Source organism: Mixophyes fleayi, assembly GCF_038048845.1.
Source record: "Mixophyes fleayi isolate aMixFle1 chromosome 2 unlocalized genomic scaffold, aMixFle1.hap1 SUPER_2_unloc_4, whole genome shotgun sequence".
Taxonomy (NCBI): Eukaryota; Metazoa; Chordata; class Amphibia; order Anura; family Limnodynastidae; genus Mixophyes; species Mixophyes fleayi.
Window position 1 is genome coordinate 197084 of NW_027445881.1, and position 25766 is coordinate 222849.

General features: G+C 38.1%; 2 protein-coding genes, 1 long non-coding RNA gene and 1 pseudogene across 5 annotated transcripts in view; 3 read left to right on the plus strand and 1 right to left on the minus strand.

Annotated features, from left to right (window-relative positions):
* Nucleotides 1-4656: 4656 nt before the first annotated feature.
* The window catches only part of LOC142109647 (uncharacterized), a 36136-nt gene continuing 15026 nt past the window's right edge, over nucleotides 4657-25766 (minus strand). The window contains exons 1-3 of one of the 2 annotated variants that reach the window (XR_012680421.1): nucleotides 8370-8441; nucleotides 7877-8004; nucleotides 4657-5434 (exon numbers count right to left, since the gene is read on the minus strand). This is a non-coding gene — a long non-coding RNA (uncharacterized LOC142109647). Of the gene's footprint in view, nucleotides 5435-7876; nucleotides 8005-8369; nucleotides 8442-25766 lie in introns of those variants that run through there. The other variant, XR_012680420.1, reaches the window with a different exon arrangement.
* Nucleotides 10883-19600, plus strand: LOC142109654 (olfactory receptor 8D1-like; annotated as a pseudogene).
* On the plus strand, nucleotides 14607-16714 carry LOC142109652 (uncharacterized). Its single transcript, XM_075193719.1, has 4 exons — nucleotides 14607-15069; nucleotides 15421-15504; nucleotides 15982-16146; nucleotides 16680-16714. Exons 1-4 carry the CDS (start codon nucleotides 14607-14609, stop codon nucleotides 16712-16714), a joined length of 747 nt encoding a protein of 248 aa, XP_075049820.1.
* The window catches only part of LOC142109645 (uncharacterized), a 223083-nt gene continuing 222210 nt past the window's right edge, over nucleotides 24894-25766 (plus strand). For both annotated transcript variants that reach the window (XM_075193710.1, XM_075193718.1), the window contains exon 1: nucleotides 24894-25124. The gene's annotated coding sequence lies outside the window, so the exon portion shown is untranslated. The remainder of the gene's footprint in view (nucleotides 25125-25766) is intronic.

A 25766-nucleotide genomic window follows, 5' to 3' on the forward strand; every position in this document is an offset into this window, starting at 1 on the left:
GAATCATGAATTGAATCATGAATCATAAATCGAATCATGAATCATGAAATGAATCATGAATCATGAATTGAATCATAATTCATGAATTGAATCATGATTCATGAATTGAATCATGAATTGAATCATGAATTGAATCATGAATCATGAATCATGAATCATGAATTGAATCATGAATTATGAATCATGATTTAAGAATTGAATCATGAAATGAATCAAGAATTGAATCATGAAATGAATCATGAATTAAATCATGAATCATGAATTATGAATTGAATCATGAATCATTAATTGAATCATTAATTATGAATCATGAATTATAAAACGAATCAAGAATCATAAATTGAATCAGGAATCATGAATTGAATCATTATTATGAAATATGAATCATGAAATGAATCATGAATCATGAAATGAATCATGAATCATGAATTGAATCATGAATCATGAATCATGAATTGAATCATGAATCATAAATTGAATCATGAATTGAATCATGAATCATAAATCATAAAAAGAATCATGAATTGAATCATGAATTGAATCATGAATCATGAATTGATTCATGAATCATGAATTGAATCATGAATTGAATCATGAATCATGAATCAAGAATTGAATCATGAATTGAATCATGAATTGAATCATAAATCATGAATTAAAACATGAATTGAATCATGAATTGAATCATGAATCATGAATTGATTCATTAATTATGAATCATGAATCATGAAATGAATCATGAATTGAATCATGAATCATGAATTAAATCATTAATTATGAATCATGAATCATGAAATGAATCTTGAATTGAATCATGAATCATGAATCGAATCATGATTTATGAATCATAAATCGAATCATGATTCATGAATCATGAATCGAATCATTATTCATGAATCATGAATTATGAATTGAATCATAAATCCTGAATTGAATCATAAATTATGAATCATGAAATAAATCATGAATTGAATAATGAATCATGAATTGAATAATGAATCATGAATTGAATCATAAATCATAAATCATGAATTGAATCATGAATCATGAACTGAATAAGGAATCATGAATCATGAATCATGAATCATGAATTGAATCATGAATCATGAATCATGAAATGAATCATGAATCACAAATTGAATCATGAATCATGAATCGAACAATGAATCATGAATCATGAATTTTCTTTAACAATAGTTTTCTCTTTGCCACCCTACCATGAAGAGCAGTTTTTTTTAAGCCCCTTGGCTTTATGTGACCATTTCTCCCATCTCATCCATATAAACTTTTAACTCTGTCAAAGTTGCCATAGACCTCTCAGGGCTTCCCCAACAAGTGTCCCTCTTGCAACGATACTCAGTTTCTGAGGATGGCCTAATCTAGATAAATTCACTGTTATGCTATATTTTTTCTCTTTTTTATGATGGACTTGGCAGTGCTCCAGTAATATATATATATATATATATATATATATATATTATATTTTTTTTCCATTTGGTGCATTTCAATAATCTTGCTGGGGTTTGCTTTGAATATTATTTGATCTTCATGATGAAGCTCTCATTTGGAAATGCACTAGCCAATTGTGGGACCTCTCACTGACAGGTGTATTTATTTTTAAATCAATTGAAACATTTTAAACATTTAATTAAAGTAGTTAAACATTTTAATTCTACACATGTAGTACAATTAATAAGTTAGGTGTTCCCTGAACACAGATCAGACAGTGGGAGAGGGAAATTTGAAATTTAAATAGAGAGCAGTAAACACACAATCAACTGTGTGATTGGCTTGATGAGTTGGATTTGTTGTGCATTGTATCAGACAAAAGTAGGAGTTCAGTGAAAAGAAGTCTCCCATATTAGCTGTACTATATCAGTGGAAAGGAACGGAAGGAGCCTGGCAGAGAACTGTTCCACCAATTGGAAGGTAGATCCAGGAGGTTGGCGTATTTCTGCAACCCGCAGAGGAGAATGAATTTCAGACAAGGAAGATGAGAAGGAAGGGATCAGCAAGTTGGAACGAACAGTGCATGGCCACTAAGATGGCAATCTTTCTATACTTTTTACCCTATTATTTAAGAGTGCGGAATACATCAGATTTTCAATCTTAAAATGTGTTTGTTAGATTCCAAACATGTATAGAATATATTCCATAGACAAAAAACCTTACGGTTTAACATGTCCAATTAAGGTTCCTTATACACAATCTACAATGTAAGGAAACAATTGAAACTCTTCAACTGAAACTGCAAAAGGCAATGAAATTACGACGATTAAGGCAGAAACCTTAATGGACGTGTTGCTTGCACAATACAGACATGGTATGTCATCACATCCTGTGGTTAGCTGCAGATACAGCACTATCATGGAGTGAGATTGCTGTCACTCACAAAATGGTGGAGCTGTTAATTTTAGGCAATTCTGATGGGAGTAAATCTGAGTAAAGGAATCTAATTCGAAACTTTTGATTCTTACAAAACTGCAGCAGGTCATCTAAAATACTAGATGTAGGGAGAGACAATTTGTTATCTGTGTGTGACATGATATAATGAAGCAACTGTAAATACATAAAAAGATGACTTTAAACTTTGAGGCTTTACTTAAACCTACAGCATTTTCAAGTAAAATCCCTTCCATACTTTTCTGACCCTTGTGAGCATGTACTTACACCCAGTGGTAAATGTATCAAATAGCGATTTTTGCAAATCGACGATATCCGACGACTTTCCATGGTAAATTTAAAGCAGCAATGGCATAAAAGGCAAAACTTGCTGTTAATTGAGGTCTTCTAATACTCATTTTGACTTTTATATCTGGATGAGTTGGTTACAGTCAATTTTAAAACTGCAGATTGAGGCAGATGGGGAAAAAAAGAATAAGAATTTGGCTAGCAATAGACAAGGTTAGTTTCTGCAAATCAACACATTTGTGTTTTTTACCATAACCCCCAGTTGCTGATGAAGGTAATCAAATGCATTTCCCAACCTCCACAGCTCTTTGTGGACCCTCCCAGGTTTCTAGAATTGTATCTTGATCAAGGTCTGTCTGTGTTCCCCACCAACAACTTGAAGCCCAACCAATTCAGTTTAAGCAGGAAGCATTCATAAATACTGACTCACTCATGCAGTACCAGTCCAATCACATTTACAACAACATCAGCCACATCTGAAGCCTCACAAACACATCTAAAACACTCAAATTTGAACACCATCAGCACAGCAATCTCAGTATTTTGTCTCCTATGTGTAACAATCACCAAGATGGACAAACAAAATATCTTACTGATCAATCCTCCACTTTGTCTACTTTATGTAATATCTAAATGTTTCTTTTTTGGATCTGAACATCCATGATCAACAAAGCATACATTAATGCCGAAATCAATATACCCAAGAATCTTTTCTCTTGTCAAAAGAGAATAAACTTCATGAAGGAGAAGAAGATGGGCAGGAATTTAGGAACAACTGTCACAAAAAACACAAGACAGATATATATCTTTAATCAATTTTCTGAAATGTTGTCAGAAGGTGAGAGAATAGCCTCAGCCAGAGAATTTTCTTCCGACCCATAAGCAAACACATTTTTGTTCTTTTGAAAAAACATTTTTAATTAGGACAACTTTTAAACAGCAGAAAGCGTTGATTCACAGCATAATTCAAGATATACGGAAATTATAATTTGAAAGTACAGAACAAGAATCCATATCAGGATAAAACAAGTGGACTCCAACATGCCTGCTGAGATTTGAAATCATGTAAAAATAGGTAAGAAAAAAGGCCCAAGGGGACAGGTTGTAGGGTGAACTGGGTGCCAGAGATCCCGTCAAACCAGCAAACGCTGGTGGTAATAGAGGGAGGATCGCAAATGTCAATATGGGGATGAGGAACAGCATGAATATCTGCAAATCAGCCGCTGAGAGTGCCCAGCTTTTCTAATTACTTTCAATTAATATTACACAATCTTGACAGATACCTTAGATCAGATAAACTTATAACCAACAGTTTAAGGAACTGACTCTGTTATAACTGATAGAGAATTTTCACATGTTAAGCGATTCACCTCTTTCTGATGAAAGCTACATAGGTCTAGTATCAGATTTATAAAATGAAATATATCTATAATGATTGTATTTAATTTAATACAATTGGCGATTTAGTACTCCTGGGGGTAAATGTATGAAACTGCGCATTTTGCAATTCGCCGAATATCGGTGACTTTGTTGGGTTAATGTAAAGCAGCAATGGCTTTTAAAGGCAAGTTTTGCCTTTAAAAGCATTGCTGCTTTAAATTTTCCCTGCAAAGTTGCCGATATTCGTCGACTTGCAAAATGCTCAGTTTCATACATTTACTCCATAAAAATCTCAATACGACTTATATATTAAGGGACTTGCATTAGAATGGAGGAAAGAGACAAGTATTTTAGCTATCTCAGCACCTAGGCATATAGTTTACTTAATGAATAATGCTTCAATGTATCAATCCATATTACTGAGGCGATACATTTAAGGAGAAATTACTCTGTAATACTGTATATCGATTAGAACATGCATAGAAGCGTTATAAGATTTTAGTCATTGATTTCTCTGCTCAATGATCGGTTTTAAAACGTATAAACATTTAAATTGACTTCATTTTATTAATTATTGTTACGAAATGTTTTTGACTTAAACATTTAAAAAGTGCAGTTCATAGGCATCTGACTTTGAAAGTGCAATTACACTTATCTACAAAATTTTCTTTTTGAATATTAAACTGATCTGATAGGTTGTTTCTTATAGTATTTTTTGCGCTGATTTCAAATCTGTTTGCCAATTTATGTGTAGGGCTGGATTTTTGAGTAACATGGTTTTAAAAATAATCCAAATTTGAATTTTCCTTCAATAAATAAAATTAACTTTTAGTGTTTTTTTCTGCTGTATTTAGCTGGAAGAACAACCGTTTTTAGTATCCAGCAATAATCTACAAGCATATCTGGATTCCATTTTCCTTGTTAACGAATTTCCATCGTTGATATATCCTCGTCGAAGCATTCACCATGTTCATTACTTACATCTCCAAGATTTTCAGGGGAAAAGTTCAAATGCGAATCCAAAAAATGTATTTTAAAAGACATATTGCATCCCAGGGCTCTGTAGTTTTTAAGAAGTTCACTAACCAGTTCTTTGTAATTCTCAGCCTTTCCCGTTTCCCAGGGGTTTTCAGGCCTTTGTGGAATGATCCCCACGCAGCAGCCTCAGACTCATTCAAGCTGCTCTCAAAATCTTCATCCTTCATGAGCTCTCGTATTTGTGGTCCAACAAATATCTCCTCTTTGATTTTTACTTCACTTATTCTAGGAAACTCTGCATCACCAACATCTTCTGAATCTAAGCTTCATACTCCTGATGGTGCTGCAGTTGGTAGCTCTGCACTGTGAGGAACAGGCCTGAGGGCTGAAGGAATAAGAGGATATTTAACTGAATTCTTAAACTTGCTTGTGATTCCACTGATTTTTGCAAAACAAAAATAACAGTCTGTGGGATGTATCTTTGGTTCTCTCCTTAGCATGGGAACTGCAAATGGCATGTGACAAGATTTACCGTTCAGCCAGCTATTAAACAAAGTTACACCAAATGAGCTCTACCAATGTAGAGCTCATACGATCTGCTTACCAAAGGAGTAATGTTTCTTATTTATGACTTGAAAGTTAATTCCCCACAACACACGTAACAAAAATTGTTTGGATGATTTATACACCTACGAGGCATTTTGTAGAAGTATGCACACCTATACTTATAAACTAAAACTGAAAATGGAGGAGTGACTCCTACAGTTTCATCATATGTGCCTCAGATTTATCTACTTTATTTTCTGATTATACATAAATAAATTATTCATAGGGAATGGCTAATGCATTTAATATGATTGTTTGCTCATGAATGTCATGAAACAAAATCATTTAAAAAAAAAAAATAAAAAGATACCTATATACCAGTTGTTTTGAACAAAATGTATAAATTGAAAAAAAATAAAATATGTTGGTTTTGAAAAAAATGGAACCCTTAAGATAAATTCTCACCTCATTTTTGGAATTGGCACCAGAAAATACATAAAGGTCGGTCGAAATTATCCATTTAACAAAACCATTGTTGACCAGTGTTATTCACTAAGGCTGCCTAAGCCTCCTTTTTAAGGAATATCCTAATTCAGGTAAAATAGGGATATATTTTGACCCCATTATTTAGGATATATTATTCTGTTATCTATATTTACAACGAGTTGCCTTCATGCTATTTTGCATACAACATTAATTAACACACTTTGAGAAGATTTTTGAAATACCAATGAAATCTAACCTTAAAAAATATATGGACTCCTACAATAAAGAAACACCACTTTCCCAAGAAAGTAGGTGGCTTCTTCTTTCCATGGGGTCCATCTGCACCAGAGTGTTATTTTAGCAAGCTATTCTAAACATTTAAATGCCTTCCACCATATCCAGTCAGTGATTCATGGACATTACATTTTGTTTTTATTTTCTGGAATATATGTATTTTGTTAGTTGCACTTTTAAATTAATGTTAAAGGTAGACTCGGACAAGGAAGGCTGAGATTAAAGCAGATGAATTGTGTCCAAATGAATAATATTTTCTCCCATGAGAGGCACAAGAAAGATCCTTATCCGAGAGCAAGGACATTACTAAGGCCGCGTTGGTATGTTCATAATACAAAGTATTCTGGTACAAGTAAATAGAACACTAATTGAAAGCATCCTACAGGTCTGTGGATCTCCACTGTAGTGAGGAGACAGCGATTATCAGGTTGTCCGCAGTTGACGCAGGGTTTGGTGAGATAGCAGGAAATTAATAATTTGGTCCTGGTTATTTTCCTGCATCTCCAGTTGGTCAGATCCTGCAACCTTCATGTCGGTAGTCTAATGTCAGTGTAGTCCATGACCCAAGCAACATCCAGCCCACATTTGGACCTACTATGCTTCTAGCAATTTGTACTGGCTAATCTGGGGCAAAGAGTCTAATGTAACCCTGATATCCACATGATGTTCACCCCACAAAGGAGTTATTGACTTTGCAGCAGGGAAACGATAGGGCTCGGCTCCCAGGCTAGTGTTACTCTGTAGCTGCTGACTAATAAGAGGATGGTCACAAAAACATAGCAGTCAGGGCTGACGCAACAGTGTCAAAGTCAGTAACTTAGATCAAAGTCACAGGAAGACAAACAAAATTAAAACAAGCTGGATAAGTGCCCAATAAGTCACATAAGATATACAGGAAAATGTACCATCATCAAACAGTAATGAATGTTGTTTAAGCACTGGAGGACAGGAATAGCTGGACTAAATGAGTGATGTCATGAGCATGAACCCAACATGTACTCCACAAGTGATGTGCCTAGGAAGAGGCACCTATAAATAATGTAACTATATATGTAAGTGTGCCTAAGAGGTGCAAGTGGAGAGCTTGGCAAACGTGTGCTCTGCACCTTAATCGGTGCAACAGAGATAGATTTGCTGTAACTTGTTATATGTATCCATGTATTTTATGTATATATCTAGTATGTAGTGTATATATGTTTTTCTATCTTTAAAATATTTATATTGTATATGGCATTACAGACTTTAATTAATCTGAAATAAAACACATTTAAAATATTTGCAGAATTATTTCTACATGTCAATGTAAAGCAAAGACTTTATTTTACTTTTGCATATTACTACCAGAAGATTTAAGGATTTTTTTAAGTTAATTGTAACAAAAGAAAATAGAAATAATTGGTGTGTACTTAATTATCTAAAATAGAAATTCAAAACTTTATTATAAATACATGCTCTTGTAGCCACACACATTTATTTGCATAACCACAACCCCTTAACTTACCTTGGTCATTGCATGTTGCAACATTCCTGTGTGTAAGCATTGCTTTGACTTCAGGTGTCCCTGTCATTTTTTCCAATGTTGGCAACTATGTTCTTCTACATATGCAGTAAGGAGAGTCTTAAAATCACCTGAAAGAGAACCAAACAGGAAATTATGGTGTAAAACCTACAACAATTCATTAACTTTGCAGATAAATCCACAAAAGCCATAGATATGCAGCATATACAAAGGAACAAAGCTTGTTCCATTTGTCACTCAGGAACTACTTAGTAACTCAACGTGTACTGGCCAATAACTGTAGATTGTAGTGAAAGTTCCATTTTTCAAGTAAACCAGCAACCTTCTAGACATTCCAAAAGTGTAAGTAGACATTTTCGAAGAACAACCTTGGGGGGTGTTGCTTCTCTATTCTGCCTTTCTCTGGGCCAGTGGAAAGCCAAATATTACAGTCTCCTAGGCAGAAATGCCTGTACAAACTGTAGATTTAACTAACCTGTTATGGTTTGTTTGAGCTTTTTGTTCCTCGGCACTACTACAGACACAATCCAAGGGTTGTGGGGTGGGCCTCTACTAGTTTCTAATGGTGGAGGGAAGAAATATGTTATTACACTATGCTTTTAAACAAAGATGTAGCAGACAGTCAGTAAAACTTCCTGCAAGACAATCAAATCTGAATCATTATTCATTACATTTCTGAGCATTTTTACATGATGTAACTATGAAGCAACACTAATGCTTTGTGGCAGCCGCTTGATTTACAAACCATTGGGCCACTCTCAGCTTTTGCAACTTGTTGGACGATCATTTCACTGACATTCAGTGTGTAGTATAGAAGTGGTTTTCCTAAATAAAATATCAGTACTGCTGTTATTCTCGTAATTCTGACTACTGCTACCAATAGCTTGTTTTTCTTCCATTTTTCAAGTGTTATTATTTTACACTTGTGTTTTTCACTTGTTGTTTGACAAATCTCAACTTCAATTCCTTTGTAGGCAAATTAAAATATTAATTAATACCTGATCTTATACATTATCCATTCCATTATAATTAATCTTAAAAAAGATTTTAAAATATGGTCTGTAGAGGTTTACCCTCCCGAGGAATAAGATCTTTTGTACTGTTTATAAATATTTCCTTGATGTCAGTGGTACTTTTCAAGATACTTTATATGATATCACCTTTGGATTATATTGCTTATAATATTACCATTAGCCTCTAACATCACCTATTACACAGCTAATAGTGGGGATTTCATCTAACGAAAAATCCTGACAAGATGATTATTTTCTTTATTTTAGACCCAAAAAACTATAATTGCTTCTCCACCAAAGTGCATATTTCTTTGAAATATCTGTATACAGAGTGCATCTCTTTGTCCTCCCATATCTCACGCATGCACCAGATTAGGTTACATTACATTAATTACAGGTAAGGAAAAGTGTTTTTATCATGGTTTTGAAACTCTCCTCCGTGCATATAAAACTCCAACATTATTTATTTGTTTTGACCGGAAAGGTGTAGCATGTCCAGGATGCGGGGTTAATGTTTTCAATACTATGCTATAAATAATTAAATTAATAAAAAATAGCACAATTCATATTTTAGAAGAAGATATGTACAACATCATATCATACAATGTATACTGAAGGGCAATTCTGGGATCGTTTAGCTAGAGCAGTTATTTAAAGCATAGGTGTGGTCCATGATAGAGCTCAATTTCCCATCCAGCATCAAATGTATCTGTATTAATAGATAGTTTTAAACATTTCCAGGTGTAGGCAAATATACATTGTTAAAAAAATGGAACATTTATTAAGTATAAATTATAAGCTATATTAGTGATCAAAATAGGGGATATTTGCTGGACTTCCTGACACTCTTCATAACAAAAGAAAAAAAAAATAGAAAAAAATGTTTTACCCTTGCCTCTGCCTCTATAAATACAGTAGACCAAGGGGCAGCACAGTGGCCTAGTGGTTAGCACGTCTGCCTCACAGCACTGGGGTCATGAGTTCAATTCCCAACCATGGCCTTATCTGTTTGGAGTTTGTATGTTCTCCCTGTGCTTGTGTGGGTTTCCTCCAGGTGCTACAGTTTCCTCCCACACTCCAAAAATATACTGGTAGGTTAATTGGCTGCAATCAAAAATTGACCCTAGTCTCTCCCTCTCTATGAGTGTGTGTCTATAGTAGGGAATTTAGTCTGTAAGCTCCAATGAGGCAGGGATTGATGTGAATGATTTCTCTGTACAGCACTGCAGAATTAGTGGCACTATATAAATTGATGATGATGATGATGAAGGGATATATTTACTAATTAAATTGTGGCTTTGAAAAAGTGCAGATTTTGCCTATAGCATCCAATCAGATTCTAGCTGTCACTTTGTAGAATGTACTAAATAAATGGTAAACAGAATCTGATTGGTTGCAACATCTCCACTTTTCAATCCCGCAGTTTAGTAAATATAACCCAAAGACCATGATATATATATATATATTTTTGAGGTAAGAAAATAAAACTAACTATAGGACAAAATTAAGGCAGGTTGTATTTTTTGCAATTGCCTGTTTTATCCTAACACCTATAAAATTATAAAATTAATTATCTATTTAAATATACAACTAAAAGAAAGCCCAGCAGCCCTGCCCCTCACCTGCCCCCAGAAAATCATTTGCTTGGTTAAGTTAAATAATTAAAAAGCTATCCAAGGTAACGCCAAAACATTGTTCAATAAGTCTGATCACAATCTTCCGTCTTGAAGGGGTTAAAAGTATATAGTATTGTCACCACATAGGATTATTCCACATGTAATTTATATGTTTTATAGTTCTCCCCTAATTATAAGTATTATGTTCTTCTTGTTTATACATCTTGTACTGTAGTTTTGTAGATGATATCCACTAGAAAATAATGCAATTATCACATTCAATCCTATTTTGTTTATGTTGTATAATAAGTTAAATCAGTAAGTATTTCTCTTTCAGATTTACTACTTAAACTGAATTGATGAATGTCAGAAATCAGACTATGATGATCTACTTCATTATTAAGGGGATTTCTGACGCTCCGGAGCTCCAGGCTTTGATCTTCGTCCTGGTCCTTTTCATGTATCTCTTCATTCTTGGTGGGAATATGACTATTGTTCTATTAGTCTGTCTGGACCCTCAGCTCCACACTACCCATGTACTTCTTTCTGTGTAACCTGTCCATCTTGGACATGTCCTCAAGCACAGTCACACTGCATAAGATCCTTATTAGCTTCTTAACAGGGGATAACACAGTTTCTTTATATGCATTTATGACTCAGATGTTCATCTTCATATCTCTAGTGTGCAATGAAATGTTGATGCTGACAGCCATGAGTTATGATCGTTTTGTTGCTGTCTGTAACCCATTGCATTATGCCACAGTCATGAGCCATTGCTTATGTGCTTCTCTGGCCAGTGTCTGTTGGGCTTCAGGTTTCGTAGAATCTTTACCTCTATTTGTTTTAATTTCCAGGTTCTCTTGTTATAAATCACAAGAAATAAACCACTTTTTCTGTGATATTATGCCCATCATTAAACTGTCTTGCAGTGACACTACGCTCTCCAACCTCTTGATTTTTATCTGTGGACTTTTTCTTTCCATTTTCCCCTTTCTCCTCACCTTCATCCCTTACATCTTCATTATCCAGACCATACTGAGCATTCGTTCAAGTGCTGGAAAACATAAAGCTTTCTACACGTGTTCCTCACACCTCACAGTGGTCATTCTACTCTATGTGACTCTCATCTGTCAATACATGAGACCGACCTCGATGGACACTTTGGAATATAGCAAGCTGTTCTCTTTGTTTAACACAGCTGCTGTCCCCATGCTTAACCCACTGATCTACAGCTTGAGAAATAAAGACGTAAAATCTGCATTGAAACGTCGGTGGTTTTAGATAACCACGTAATTCGACACAGATGGAAACATTTGTTAGAGCAGTCATTTTTTGTAACCTAAACTGACCAGTTAGATATTAGCTTTGTTCAATCTAGGCTAAGTTAAATTCATTAAGGGTAATATCTGACTGCTAACAGTCACAGCCATTTGTTATTAAATCATACTTGCCGAATTTTTACCTCTGCCCTCTGGAGTTCACAGAGGGGAAGTGAAGTGTGAGTACAGAGGGGAACAGGGTAAAGGGAATCGTGTCATCACTAGGAAGTTGGAAGGATGCGGGAGAAAGGCCTGCTCTCCCAGGAGAGGTGTATTAACTCGTAAGATAAACATCCTCCCTTTAGATCAGTGGGACAATAACTCTCTGGTTGTAGTCTATGAAAGTAGATATATAGTTGTTCTTGGAGGTGGTACTGTCACAAGAGTAGGTATTAAGTTGGAGACTGGTGGACAATTAAGAAGAAGCTCAGTAATACACTTGGTGTCCAGTAAAATACTCATGTAGAGTTGGGTGTAAGACTAATTTGTTTGTGTAAAATATGCATTTTGGTATTGTGCATGACCACCAAATAAACATACACATACATCCATATGCAGATTTTCTGGCATCTTACACTTACAACTCCTTAAGACTCAAGGGATAGAATGGGGTAGTAAGGGGCGGGCGTTGTAGGCAGGGTACAATAAGGGCATGTTTACATAATAGCGACTGTGGTAGACCTGAATGCAGATGCATACACACCTATCAGGAGCCAAATCAATTGGAAGGCTGGTGCAGCAACATGCAATGATGATGACAATGAGCAGAACTAGCTAGCTACTCCTGATTGGGGGATTGTGAATTGATCCCTGCAGCTGTTGATGCTATATTATTGTATAAAAACAAATAATAATCACCATTTATATAGCACCACTGATTCCGCAGTGCTGTACTCATTCACATCAGTCCCTGCCCCATTGGAGCTTACAGTCTAAATTCCCTAACATACACACACACACACACACACACACAGAGAAAGAGAGACTAGGGTCAATTTTAATAGCAGTCAATTAACCTACTAGTTTGTTTTTTGGAGTGTGGGTGAAAACCGGAGCACCTGGAGGAAAGCCAAGCAAACACAGGGAGAACATACAAACTCCACACAGATAAGGCCATGGTTGGGAATTGAACTCATGAGCCCAGTGCTGTGAGGCAGAAGTGCTAACCACTAAGCCACCGTGCTGCCAAACCCAAAAACTAAACCCACACAGGGGCAATTAACAAGTGTCATATATACTAACATTGTATAAACATAAAGAACTGTAGATGTAATAACGTCTCCTACATAAGAAATGTACATGCACATCGTGAGAGCATCATGAAAAATAGATAATGCAGATTACATCATGCAGGCAAGGTAATATATCACAATGAAAAATGGAAACATTTAATATACACATAGGCAGGCAGAGTGACTGGGTGTCTGCCTGGCATGGATCACAGCAAGCAATCTAATTCTTGCAGCTCCTCCAGGACAAAGGGTGATATTCTCCATTTGTATCAAATCTTTTCATGCTTTTCTAACATATTTTGACTTATATACAATAACCTTTCATGACCAACAGTGTCATTAACTAGGCTGACCCAGTCGCAGAGATTCGGCTGCTACTGTGCCATTCTCTTCCTAGTTATAATAACTGTGGCCAACATGAACAAAGTGGACAGTAGCTGTCTAATAATCTTATCCATTCTGCCCCCCAGAGCTAGGTCAAAGAGGCATACTCTTGGACTAATTGGAGGTTCACCCACTTCAAGTTTCAATATGCAGTCGATGACATCACTTTAGAAGTCAGACACCATCAAGCAATCCCATATAAGATGCTAGAAGGTGCTCAGCTGGCTCTCACGCTTGAGACAAGTCATTCCACCAAATTTAGATAGCCATAGAGAAGTGAGATATACCCTATGGAGGATAAAGACCTGGATATGCCTAAAGTTCACAGATGCAGTCACCTTATAGGCACTCTTAAGTATTTCACCCCAGTCCTTATCACTAACCAGACCTAAATCAGGCAACTTGCAATCCCAGGAGCCTGCTGACACCAAAGCCATCTAAAAGAATCAAGTATATGGAAGAGGTAAGGTTTTGGGGACCAAGGGCTTCAAGCCGCCATGCATCGCGGCGGTTTTCCGGCGTGTTTGCATTGCAGACAGCCGGATTTACTAATGGGCGCATTTCAGCTTTAATTTGAAGCCGCCGGCGATGTAACGGCGGGATGTAATGCTCAAAGCCGCCGACGGCTTTGAATAGAACATGGCGCTTTTGCTTTAAATGACGGCGCTTTTGTGTAAAGGCGGTTTTTTTGAAAATTACACCTGTCTCCTGGCCTGTTACGATTGGCTATTTTCAAACTCAGGAGATTTGACCTCTCAAGCCCTATATAAACCACTGGCCTGACACTTTTTTCTCTGATAGGGTTTAGAAGAGTTTTGTGAGAGGAGTTTGGAGGATAGTGGTTTGCTGAGAGTTGGTGAGAGTTGGAGTTTGGTGGATTGGTGGAGCGATATCTGATTGAAGTGTGAGTAGTCCTGTGGTTTTTTCCTGTTTTGTACATTTATTTTCTCATTTATTTTCTGTCTTGTATTTTTTGTATTTGACTTGTCCTTTGTCTGTGTTACTTGTGTGTGACTGTGTGGAGAGTGTGTCTGTAGGTAGTGTAGTTTGTTCTTTGTGTTTGTAAGTCCTTCAGTGTTTTGTGTTTTTCTGTCTTCTGGGTAAAAATGTCCAAAGATAGGAGGGGAGAACAGGCTGAGGAGAGGGAGATGGAGGTTGAGGGGTCAGAGGAGGGAGAGGGAGAGGTTGAGGAGACAGGACAGGGCAGGAAGACCAAGACAGGGAGGAATGTGCGCTTCTCACATGATGAGAATTGTGTGTTGGTGCACAACATCATTCCCTGCTATGAGGTCATCCTAGGGAACCTGGCAGCCCGGACTCCTCTAAGGCGGCGTCACCAACTGTGGGAGAGAGTCTGTGAGGCCGTGAACGCGGTGGGCCCACTGAAGCGGACAGTGGCACACTGCCGCAAGCGCTTCTCTGATATTAAGAGGAGGCTTAAAGAGAAGATGGCCCAGGAAAGGAGGTCGACAAGGCGCACGGGTGGTGGCCCCCCACTTCGTATGGAGTACACCACGTACGAGGAGGAGCTGCGCCAGATAATGCCGGTTGAAATTGTAGAGGGCATAAATGTGCAGGACACCGATTCGCCCTCTTTTGGCCAAGTAGTTGGTGAGTTATTTGGTTTTTTTACCCTAACAGTATTTTAAATGTTTTTTTCTTTTTAAAACTCCTTTTTTCTTTTTAAAACTCCTTTTCTCTTTTTAAAACTGCTTTTTTCTTTTTAAAACTGCTTTTCTCTTTTTAAAACTGCTTATCTCTGTGCAAACGTTTTTTCTTATTTGTTATTTTTTTTTTGGTTGTTTTTCAAAGTGTATTTTTGACTCTAATAGTTTGTAAAGGTTTTTTTTTTCTCATAGCAAAAAAAAAAAAAAAAATTGCAAACACATTTGTGCAATAAACAGTATATTTGGAAATTGTTTTTTATGGAAATACATTGTATGCTTTTTCTAATACATCCAGATTCGCCAGGACCGCAGTTCAGTCCCAGTGCCAGACCTACACCTCCACCTTCAGCGAGAGATTCGGGCACAGACGAGCAAGCAGGTGCGTGATTTCTGTTTAGGAGAGAAATAATGGAGTTAATTGATTTTCTGTGCAAATGTTGCTGTCAATTTTTTTTTATTTTTTTTTAAATTGTTTTTAATGAGAAGTTTGGGCTACATTTTACTAAACTGATATGTTGCCTATAGTAACCCATCAGAATATACCTTTACTTTATTTATTGCATTCAACAAAATGACAGCTAAAATCTGATTGGTTGCTATAGGCATCATCTCCACTTTTTATAGCATGTAGTTTAGTCAAAATAACCCAGCATGTACTACACAGTCCAAATGATAATGGGTATTAAAAGCATAATAAGTGCATCCGTAAGCAGGTAGCATAGGACTAGAAATCAGGAATGCAAACATTGTGAAAGAATCTGTAGTTGCTAAAGAATATTCTTTCCTATCCAGTGTTCAGAATGCAATATACAAACATATTATATACTATATACTTACCGTCATTTTTCATACACAGGGCCCTCTTCATACCAGCCACCTCAGGCGGAGTCCCTGGAAATGTCCCCTGAGCCAGAGGATCAAACGACCATCACCCTGGTAACAGTGGATGCCCCTGTGTCTGGCCTCCAGGAAGTTTCACCTGGCCCTGCTGAACCACCACACCACCAACCTGCACCTGAAAGTATGGACCCAGCCAGAGAAATGGCGCTGTCTATTGGCGCATTCCAGCAGCAACAGACATTGTTCATGGACAAAAAACGGTATGCAGCGCTCAAATCTAACTGTCTCCAATATAGACTAATAAAAATAATGAGTGGCACTCTGGTCATTCCCTCTGAAGAAGTTACGTTCTGTAATGAAACGCATTAGGGGCATAGAGTCAACAATATAGTTGGTCTCTGTATACTTTTTTTACCTATTGTGCTATTTTTATTCCCACTTGGGTAAATGCTGTAATTGCCGTTGCACTTGGTTCAACCCACCCAGGAGTTGTATTATTGGATTCATCTGAAAGCGGACAAACAATTGCTTTTACCATCCTCTTTTCTCCGTGGAGCATTTTCATCAGAGAGCCGTGTGTGAGGCGGTCACAGATACCACTGTTATCCGCGGATCATACAAGTATTATCCATTCGATGTAGCGCTTCAAGGCACTTTTGTCAGCACCCCGCTAAAGCCTAAATAGGTTTCATCTTCATTCACCTATGATTCCAGTCCGTACTACGAAGGTTTGTGATCACTATTTATAACCATTGGACACACAGTAACCTTAAAGAGACGAGTCTGCAAAGGTGTAATTTATACGGGTATGTGGAAAAGCGCATCATACCTACCATCAGAGACAGTGAGTACTACAGTATATTCTACTCACATATGTGTCTTTTCCATCTATGGAGCATGAAGCGGAATATACATTTATATGTGGAATTTATACTATAAAGTTTGTTTGAACTGAGGCTCTAGTTCATCTCTGCCCAGTACGGAGTTATATATATGGCCATATAGACATTATCATTCATAGGAAGAAACCTACCACCACGTGTGGATTGATGATAACGGCAACTATCAGCACTATATATCTTTTTGTGGGGAAATCGTAGAGCATTGCTCATGTTTTTTCATCAACATTTTTGACCACACAATTGGCTACATAATATACAGCTGTCACATTTTTTCTTCCATCAGTAGCGTGTGGTTCATATACGTCATAGTGCACTGTGATGTAGTTTGGGTAATTTTTCCTCACACTATATCTTTGCAAGCATATAGGTATTTACATGCACAATTTTTAATATACACAATAAACATGTTGATTTTATATACTTGACCACTCGTGATCTGCCACTCATTATTTTTATTAGTCTATATTGGAGACAGTTAGATTTGAGCGCTGCATACCGTTTTTTGCTCTATATTTCTGTATGTTGGTGGGCGCAGCCACTTAGTTTGTGCAGCAGCTTGTCTTCTGTCCATATATTATTGGAAATTGTACATTTTATTATTTTAATATTTTTTCCATCATTTCATTTACCTTCATTGGTATTGTATTGGCGCCATATCAGGGTTTTTTTTCTGTTTATTGTTCATGGACAGGCAAACTCGCCACATGTCACAAATTGCGGCCCAGTTGAGGCGGATACACCGCTCCAATAGTCAACTCCCTGCTGGAATCAACCGTCTGGCAACAGCTTTAGAACAGACCAATGTGCAGCTGGCCCAAATGACTGGGGCTTTGGAGGCCTTACATTCCACAGTACGTGAGGGGAATGCCAATGTGACCCGGCTGGCAGGGCAACTACATTCAGAAATTGTAGCCCGTTTACCGGCACCTATGTCTTCAGCCACCACCAGTGCCGCTAGTATGCCTACCACATCTCTACAGAGTACTCCTCCAAGGAGAGGTGCTCGCACCAGGGGTGGGCGAGGGAGGGGAGAGAGTGGCACCAAGCATAGTGATATGCCTGCAAAAAGGCATCGCTAGCACAATGTTTCTTATTGATTAATGTTTTGTCAAGTTTCTATAACCATTATACGTTATTATTTATTGTGTTCTGCAATAAATGCAGTTAAATTTCTATTGTGTCAGTCTTTCTTTTCTGCACATTAAACAAGAGTATACTGATTTTTTAACAACTATGCACTAATTTCACTTAAACATTGACCTCTGACTGTCACATTCCAGGGATGTTCATATTTACCACATGAGGAGTACACACTATCCTGTTTTTAAAGGTTCCAATTTACAAAACATTTAAAATAAAATACTAAAATTGCACTCACATAAAACACATTTTGTAGCAAAAAATGTTTTTCATACTATGTACTTACACGTAAAGTAGTTTGCAATTAGACGGTCTCTAATCTCCCTTCCGCCCTCTGTGCTCTGCACATCACCAGATGTGACACGTACCCCTTCTTCTTCACTGTCTACTGCAATAATCGGTGGGGTAAGTTGATGTAAAGCCAGGTTATGCAGCAGACAGCAAGCCAGGACAATCTCAGATACCTTTTCAGGTGCATACATAAGCACCCCACCAGATTTATCAAGGCACCTGAACCTGGTTTTCAAGAGTCCAAACGTACGTTCTATGACGCCTCTAGTGGTTATGTGTGCCTCATTGTATTGGTGCTGTGCAGGAGTCTGAGGATGCAGCAGAGGAGTCATGAGCCAGGAGCGACACCGATATCCTGAATCTCCTGCAATAAAAGTAAAATGTTAGCTACCATTTACTTTGAGCATGTTGTACAGCAGTTAGCATATGTGAGTCCATTTGAGCAAGGATAAGGGATATATAAAACATGCAAAGTACATACCCAAAAGCCATCCCTCCGGCATTTCACCACTTTCAAATTTGGCATAAAGGGTAGACTGTCTCAGGATAAAGGCATCATGACATGACCCAGGATAGCCTGCAACAACACTCAATATACGCTGGTTAGCATCGCAGACAACCTGCACATTCAGGGAGTGGTAATGATGGCGATTAACAAAAACCTCTGCCCTGTGGTGAGGTGGTCTCAGGGCAATATGAGTGCAATCTATTGCACCCATTTCATTAGGGATACCTGCGACCCTATAGAAAGCTCCCTTGAGCTCATGCCACTGTGACTCCTGGCTGGGGAAGCTGATATAGCTAGGGCACACTCTTTTAAGGGCACCTAAAACCTGTCCAAAATGCCTTGAAAATGTCGGCTGCGTTATGCCAATCACTCTGGAGGACACAGATTGAAAGGAACCTGTTGCCAAAAAGTGAACTGCACACAGTAGTTTGTGTAGTCCTGACACTGCATTAGAGCGGCTGGTTGTAGGCTCCAAATCATCCTTCACTTGCTCATACAGTGCCATGAGGTTAGTACGATTGAGGCGAAACATTTGTACTACCTCCACATCAGCCAAAGACTCCAGATTCAAACGCACTGGAAATGCACGTGGAGTGCGGGGTCTTTGCAGGCTCCGCGGAACAGATGCCAACTGCTGTTCATCCTCCTCCTCCTGGCGCCTTTCTGCCTCCATCAGGTAAAAAGCTGCAAACATACACTGGCAAGAATGCACCACATTACCTGCAAAAGCCATTCTCCAACAACCCCACACCTGCCAAATAATGAGGGGCCCTTTTTGTAAGCATCATGATTAACTGCTGGGCAATAGACGGTGATTGTCTGTGATTGCTTCAGGCAGAAAAACCATTTTTCACATGTGGATTGCATTAGCATTAAAATAAGGGTTAACTATGTAATGCAACAATTCCCATCCTAGTTTCTTTGAGGCAACAGTATTCTAGTGGTTTTTTGGAAAGTACAAAACAACTAGAAAAGGAAAGGTGAAATGAGATTTTACTATGCAATCATACTGGGTGAAAAAATAATGGAAAAAAAAAAAAACAGTAGCCTGAAATTTCATGACACTTTGCCCGTTTTCTATACACAGTCCTAATGGGTCATTGGACATGAAATAGGCCTTTCTCTTATGGTCTGATTGGCAAAATACCTGAAACAGCACACTGTTTGAACCATCACGCCGCTCACAAGCAGCGCTTTCATTTTGGTCTTTTGAATGGCGGTTTTCCGGCGGCTTTATAAACCCCCTAATAGTAAATCCGGCTGTTTGTATGTTGAACATTGTTGAAACCGTCATGGCGCTTTACACAGAGGCGGGTTTGAAAACATCTTTTCTGGTCGTTTGGACGGCGGGTTTAGCCTTAGTAAATCCAGCGATGGCTAAACCGCCGCCAAACCCGCCGAAAGTCAGCGGGTTTACAAACACGCCTGATAGTAAATCTAGCCCCAAGTCTCACCAACATTAGTCTCAGTGGGTTATCAAGAGGATGGGGAACAGTCCCACCAAACTGTGAATCAAGAGCATGCTTGATTTGTAAATATCTATAAAAATAACCCCTGGGAACACCATGAGACAATCTAACTTGGTCAATGGATCACAGAACACCTTCTTCATACAAATACCCAAAGTAATGAACCCCAAAATTGCACCAGGCAGCTGACCCATCCATTTGCTGTAGCTCGCCCAGTTATTATTAAGCCAAAGGGGAGCTTCCAAATCATTTCCAAAGTCAGAAGTAAGCTTAACCAAAAGGTGTTAGATTTTAATTGCCTGGGATACCAGAGGGGGATCCAGAACAGTGTGTCTACCTGCCATGAGAATATGTACCCGGGACTGTGGGGATCCTGTGTCATTAAGAAAATAGTCATAAAGATGATGTACGGTCTCTTGACATCAACCACTGCCTAATATGCACCATTTGTGAGGCATAGTAATACAAACAAAGGTTCAGTAGAGCAAATCCTCTTGTTCTCCTGGATCTACATTAAGTGGTAAATTTAATAAGAGCTCGCTTGTCTGCCCATACAAGCAATGAAAAATAATGATCTATTTTTTAAAGATAAACCGTATATATCCTTGTGCTTGCTGTAAAACATACAAGAACTTTGGCTGGGACATAATTTTGACAAGATTGACTTGACCTGTAACAATGATTGGCAACAGTTTCTAAGCATGCATCCTACTTTTTTAATGGTAAATTTGAGGCTGAACATTATATTCAATATAACGACCCATATCATTAGAGATCCAAATACCCAGGTACTTAAATTTGGAGTCAATTGCAGGGGTAGTTGGACATCAGGACCGATTGGGCAGGATCCCTTAAGTGGAGAGGTATTAGATTTATCCCAGTTGATCTGTAACCCAGAATATGTCGCAAACTTGGTCACTACAGATAAAGGAATGGCAAAGAGAACTGCATGTCTGACAAAAATGTAATAATGCAGGTGACAGAAGGAATACATTGTAATCTTTTCTATTTTTCAATGCTTGTCAATTTTGAAAGGGTCTTTCAGTGTAAGGTGCAAGAGATAAAACTGTTGATACAATACGCGCACACTAAATTTGGAAAGTTAGTCAGCATGCATCATGGTTAGTGAAGAGTCAGTAACAATCAGATGTCATTAGAGGGACAGAGGCATCAATAGATATTTAGACACGTAGATACCCAATTGTAAAGAGCTACCTAATTTGCTGTATATAAACAAATGGTGATGCTCATAGACGAAGGTGGCCTGCAACCATACTACAAAACTTCAAAGATTATGCACGCAATGCATTTTGAATATTACAGGGCATGCATCATAGATAGTGAAGCTACAGTAACAGGCAGAAGTCATTGGATGGACAGTGGTATGAATGAATAGAGTTTGACATTTATAAAAGTAAATCAATGAAGGTTGCCTGCACTCATACCAAAAGCTTCAAACAAAAATAGGTCATGATTTACTTTATATATTATCTATAATTGAAATATTTTGCACCTGAATCCTAAAAATTTAACACAATTATATACTTATAATAATAGTAATATATAGAAATACTATACATGCTTTTGAATGCAATCTCTTTTTTTTCTCTCTCTCTCTATTCTAATGTCTCCAGTGCAGTTTTGAAAGTTGTGCATGGAGACCAGCGTATTGTCTGATAGGGGAGAATGGTTGCAGATGAGATACAGCAATATGGGACTTCTGGCAGAAGAGAGGATCAATGTGTTGGTGGGGCCAGTGGCAGCATGGGTTGTCTGGCAGCTTGGAGGGGAATGCAAAAGATGGGGTGTCTGGCAGCTGGGAGGAGAGTGCAGAAGATGGGGTGTCTGACAGCAGTAAAGGGGGTTGTAGCTTTGGCAAATGGGGTGCCTGGCAACAGGGATGGGGAATGTGGCTGATGGGATGTTTGACAACAGTTGAGGGGGAAGTTGTGGTAGATGGGTTGTCTGACAGCAGGGTGTGGGGGGTGTGGCAGAGGGGGTATTTGGCAGTATGGACGGGGTGGAGGGAGATGTGTCATAATATTGGGGTGTCTGGCATCAGGGAGGGGGAGAATGACAAAGAGGGTATTTGGCAACATAGCAGGCTGGAGGGGGGTGACAGATGGGGTGTAAGAACACATAAATAGAAGAAGGAAAACCACAATGTACAGTCTGGGAGGGCAAGACATATACATATAAGGGGGAAGCACACTACAATGTAGAGCAGCCAGGGTGGGAGAACATATAGATATAAGGGAGAGCCTGTGGGCTGTGTATTCACCAAAAGTGATCTCATGGATACATATGATCAAACTTACAACTCTATAGCATCTGTCAAACAAAGGTTAACTCTGACACACACACTCATTGTCTCACACACACTCACAAACAAACACAAACACACACACACACACACACACTGACTGCTGAGCTGATGAAGAATTGAGTTAGGATGGATGTGATGACATTTGGGGGCACACCTATACTTTGTTGTCAGTGAGTATAAGAGAACCAGCTGGGGTCCCGTTAACAGAATAATAGCACCTATTGAAGAATGGAGTGTCATCTGTACCCAGTGGATAATCAATATAAAATAAAAATGTACCCCACATGGCCCTAAAGAGATGAATTATAATAAATCACTGCTGATTAGAAATCAATACAAGATAGTACATAGATAAAAATCAGCTTTCGACAACATCAAGAATGACAGCTAATATGTTACGAAATTAGAGCTAGGCCTATATGAATAGAGGGGGATGTGATTGCATAGACACAGGGATGTGTGGTGGATGTTCAAGAATGCCTACAGTTTACCAAAGACATTCCGCTTGTATTAAGTATTGGCACTATGTTTTGGACACATTTAGAGTACACATTTCTCATGCACCTGGGAACACACACACATTCCATCTCTCATACACATACATTTTTCATATACTGACACATTTCTTATTCATACTGACTCACACTTGCTCTCAAACACACAGACACACCAGCTCCCATACACTTACCTCTTCCTGCTGTGCTGCCTCCATCTTCCTCTGTTGCAGTGTAAGTATTGGGCGTGTCTATACTCCAATTGGTTGAGTGACTGTGCGACATCAGCCAATTGGAGCACAGGAGAGGCGATGAGTAGTTCCTGCATGAGCAGCAAACTGTACTAAAGAGCAGCTCAGACTTCTCCTGAACTTCTTCCATTGTGCACAGCAACAAATGGAAGATCATAGGGGCCCTGGTGATCGCATTCTGCTCCTCAGCAGTGGGGTCCACCAACGATCTCCCTGGAGGGCCAGTCTGATGATGTGTCGGTTCCTCATCTGGTCTACACACAACAGACCAGAGTGCAAGACAGTGGGGAGTGAGACAGTGGTGCTACAGGACACCTCTGATGTAGTATAATGGACAGTGTGCACTACGCTTTAGCAGTCAATTTTAGGGGAAACTGTGAGGTTCACACATCAAGGCAAGTATGGGGGAAAGAGCCTTGCATCTCCTCTATTTCTTCCATATTTGCCACCGGAGGGCTGCCTTACATAGCCGTCTATTGGGAAGGGGGTGGAGGATGTCCAGAACAAGAGTAAGGGAAATTATGGAGTGGACTCATGGTATGTGATTAATTATTGCCATGCACTAAATCCTTCATCACCTCTGCGGTGGCAGAGATCAGCTCTGCTCCACTTATGGGCAGAGCTGTTATATGTATTACCTAAGTATTATATATTTTGAAGCTCTTTTCCAAAAATGGAGCACCAGGGACCTATGTATGTTAGTGCATAGAGACCTATGTTTGTACACATAGCTTCTGAGTAGTTTAGGCCTGCACAGATGGGAGTATCTGCGATTATCAATTATTATTTACAACCATTGGTGACTAAGAATCCGGCAACAGTTATTCATACAATCTGACATTATTGTCATGTATTGCAAGTGATATACAGCTGATTGGATCATTTCTATCACTATGTGTATATTTTTAATGAACATATAGATGCATATGTTTTCTGTCATAATTAGATACACTTGGCATTATTTATTGATAAAAAAAATGTTATCTTTCTATTTTTCATTTTTTATTTTTATTTTTATGAATGTATTATATTTATATATTATTAAATTTGCTATATTGTTTTATTAAATAGGGAATGTGACTTTTAATATTTTACACTCTTACTGTTATTGTTTAGCGCAGACACCCCCTCCAATATCTCTTACAATGCGTCTCATGTTTACTGGGTACTGAAGTTTAAAATTTACACAGAAACAGAGGTGGAGGAAACTTAGTTTGGCTTCCAGGACACCAGATAAAGACCAACCAGACTAGTATTAGAAAGAGTTAAAAGTAAATTATTCTTGATTTATTCATCACCCATAATTCTTCCTTAACTCCATAACACCTCTTATAGTCTAATATTGTTGCATATAATATTATAATCTAAACTGTGTCGTGGAAAACTAAAGGAATTGAAATCATGAGAACCCAGATAAAAGGTCTACTACTGCTTGTAAATCTATACATGTTTTACCAAATATGAATTATTCACTAGTATAGACAAGTGAACACCCTATGGAAATAAACCAGTAACTGATGTACCGGTCTCAGCACATGCCAGTAGCTGAGGCTGTTTATTTTTGAATTGTGTTCTAGAACATAACGCATCATCCCACCTGAGATATTCAAACTGCCTCATATCTGATGAGCATCGTGGAAGTGATCGGACACAGAGACACCAGCTCCTTGTCTATCATCAGATATACCATCCAAAGCTGAATCCTAGTGGCTTTAGTCACAGAATATACAACACCTGTAGCTATATATACTACTTCTTCTGTACCAGTGAAAATACAGGTAAGTCCTAATAAGCATTTTAAGATTTGTCAGTTTAAACAACCTGGTTATTATAGAAAAGTAAAGGTAGGATGCTGGATTGATTTAAAGAAATAACATGAGCGGAAATTGTATTGATAGATAGAGCATATATTGCTGGTACTATATATACAACTCTGAGTTACTTACACTAACGGGTGCTTGTTAAAGTGTTATGCAAATTATAATTAATTATTAATATTATTAATAATATTATTTTTTATTATTTTTATAGTGTCCACTACCTTTTTCTCTACTGTTTCACCCATAGAGTATTTGGATGTTTTTTGTTGATACCCCTTTCAGCACAATCATTCTTATTATAAGTTCTTATAAGACCAGTAAATGATGTTTAACCTTCTTTGGTTATAAATCTCACTCTGCACTTGTGCTCCCCCATTGTGGCATTGTTGGTATTCACAAAGAATCCCTATACTATTTCCTTACAAATTGGCTTTCCACCTGATATTAACACTGGCTCATAGCTGTTGAGTTTTGTGGAAGTGACCAGACACAGACAGGGCCGTCAAGAGGAATTTGGGGCCCCGATACTGCAACTTTCTGGGCTCCCCTCCACACACACAGTGGGAGAAGAAAAAATACTCAACTGCGAGCCTGGGACCC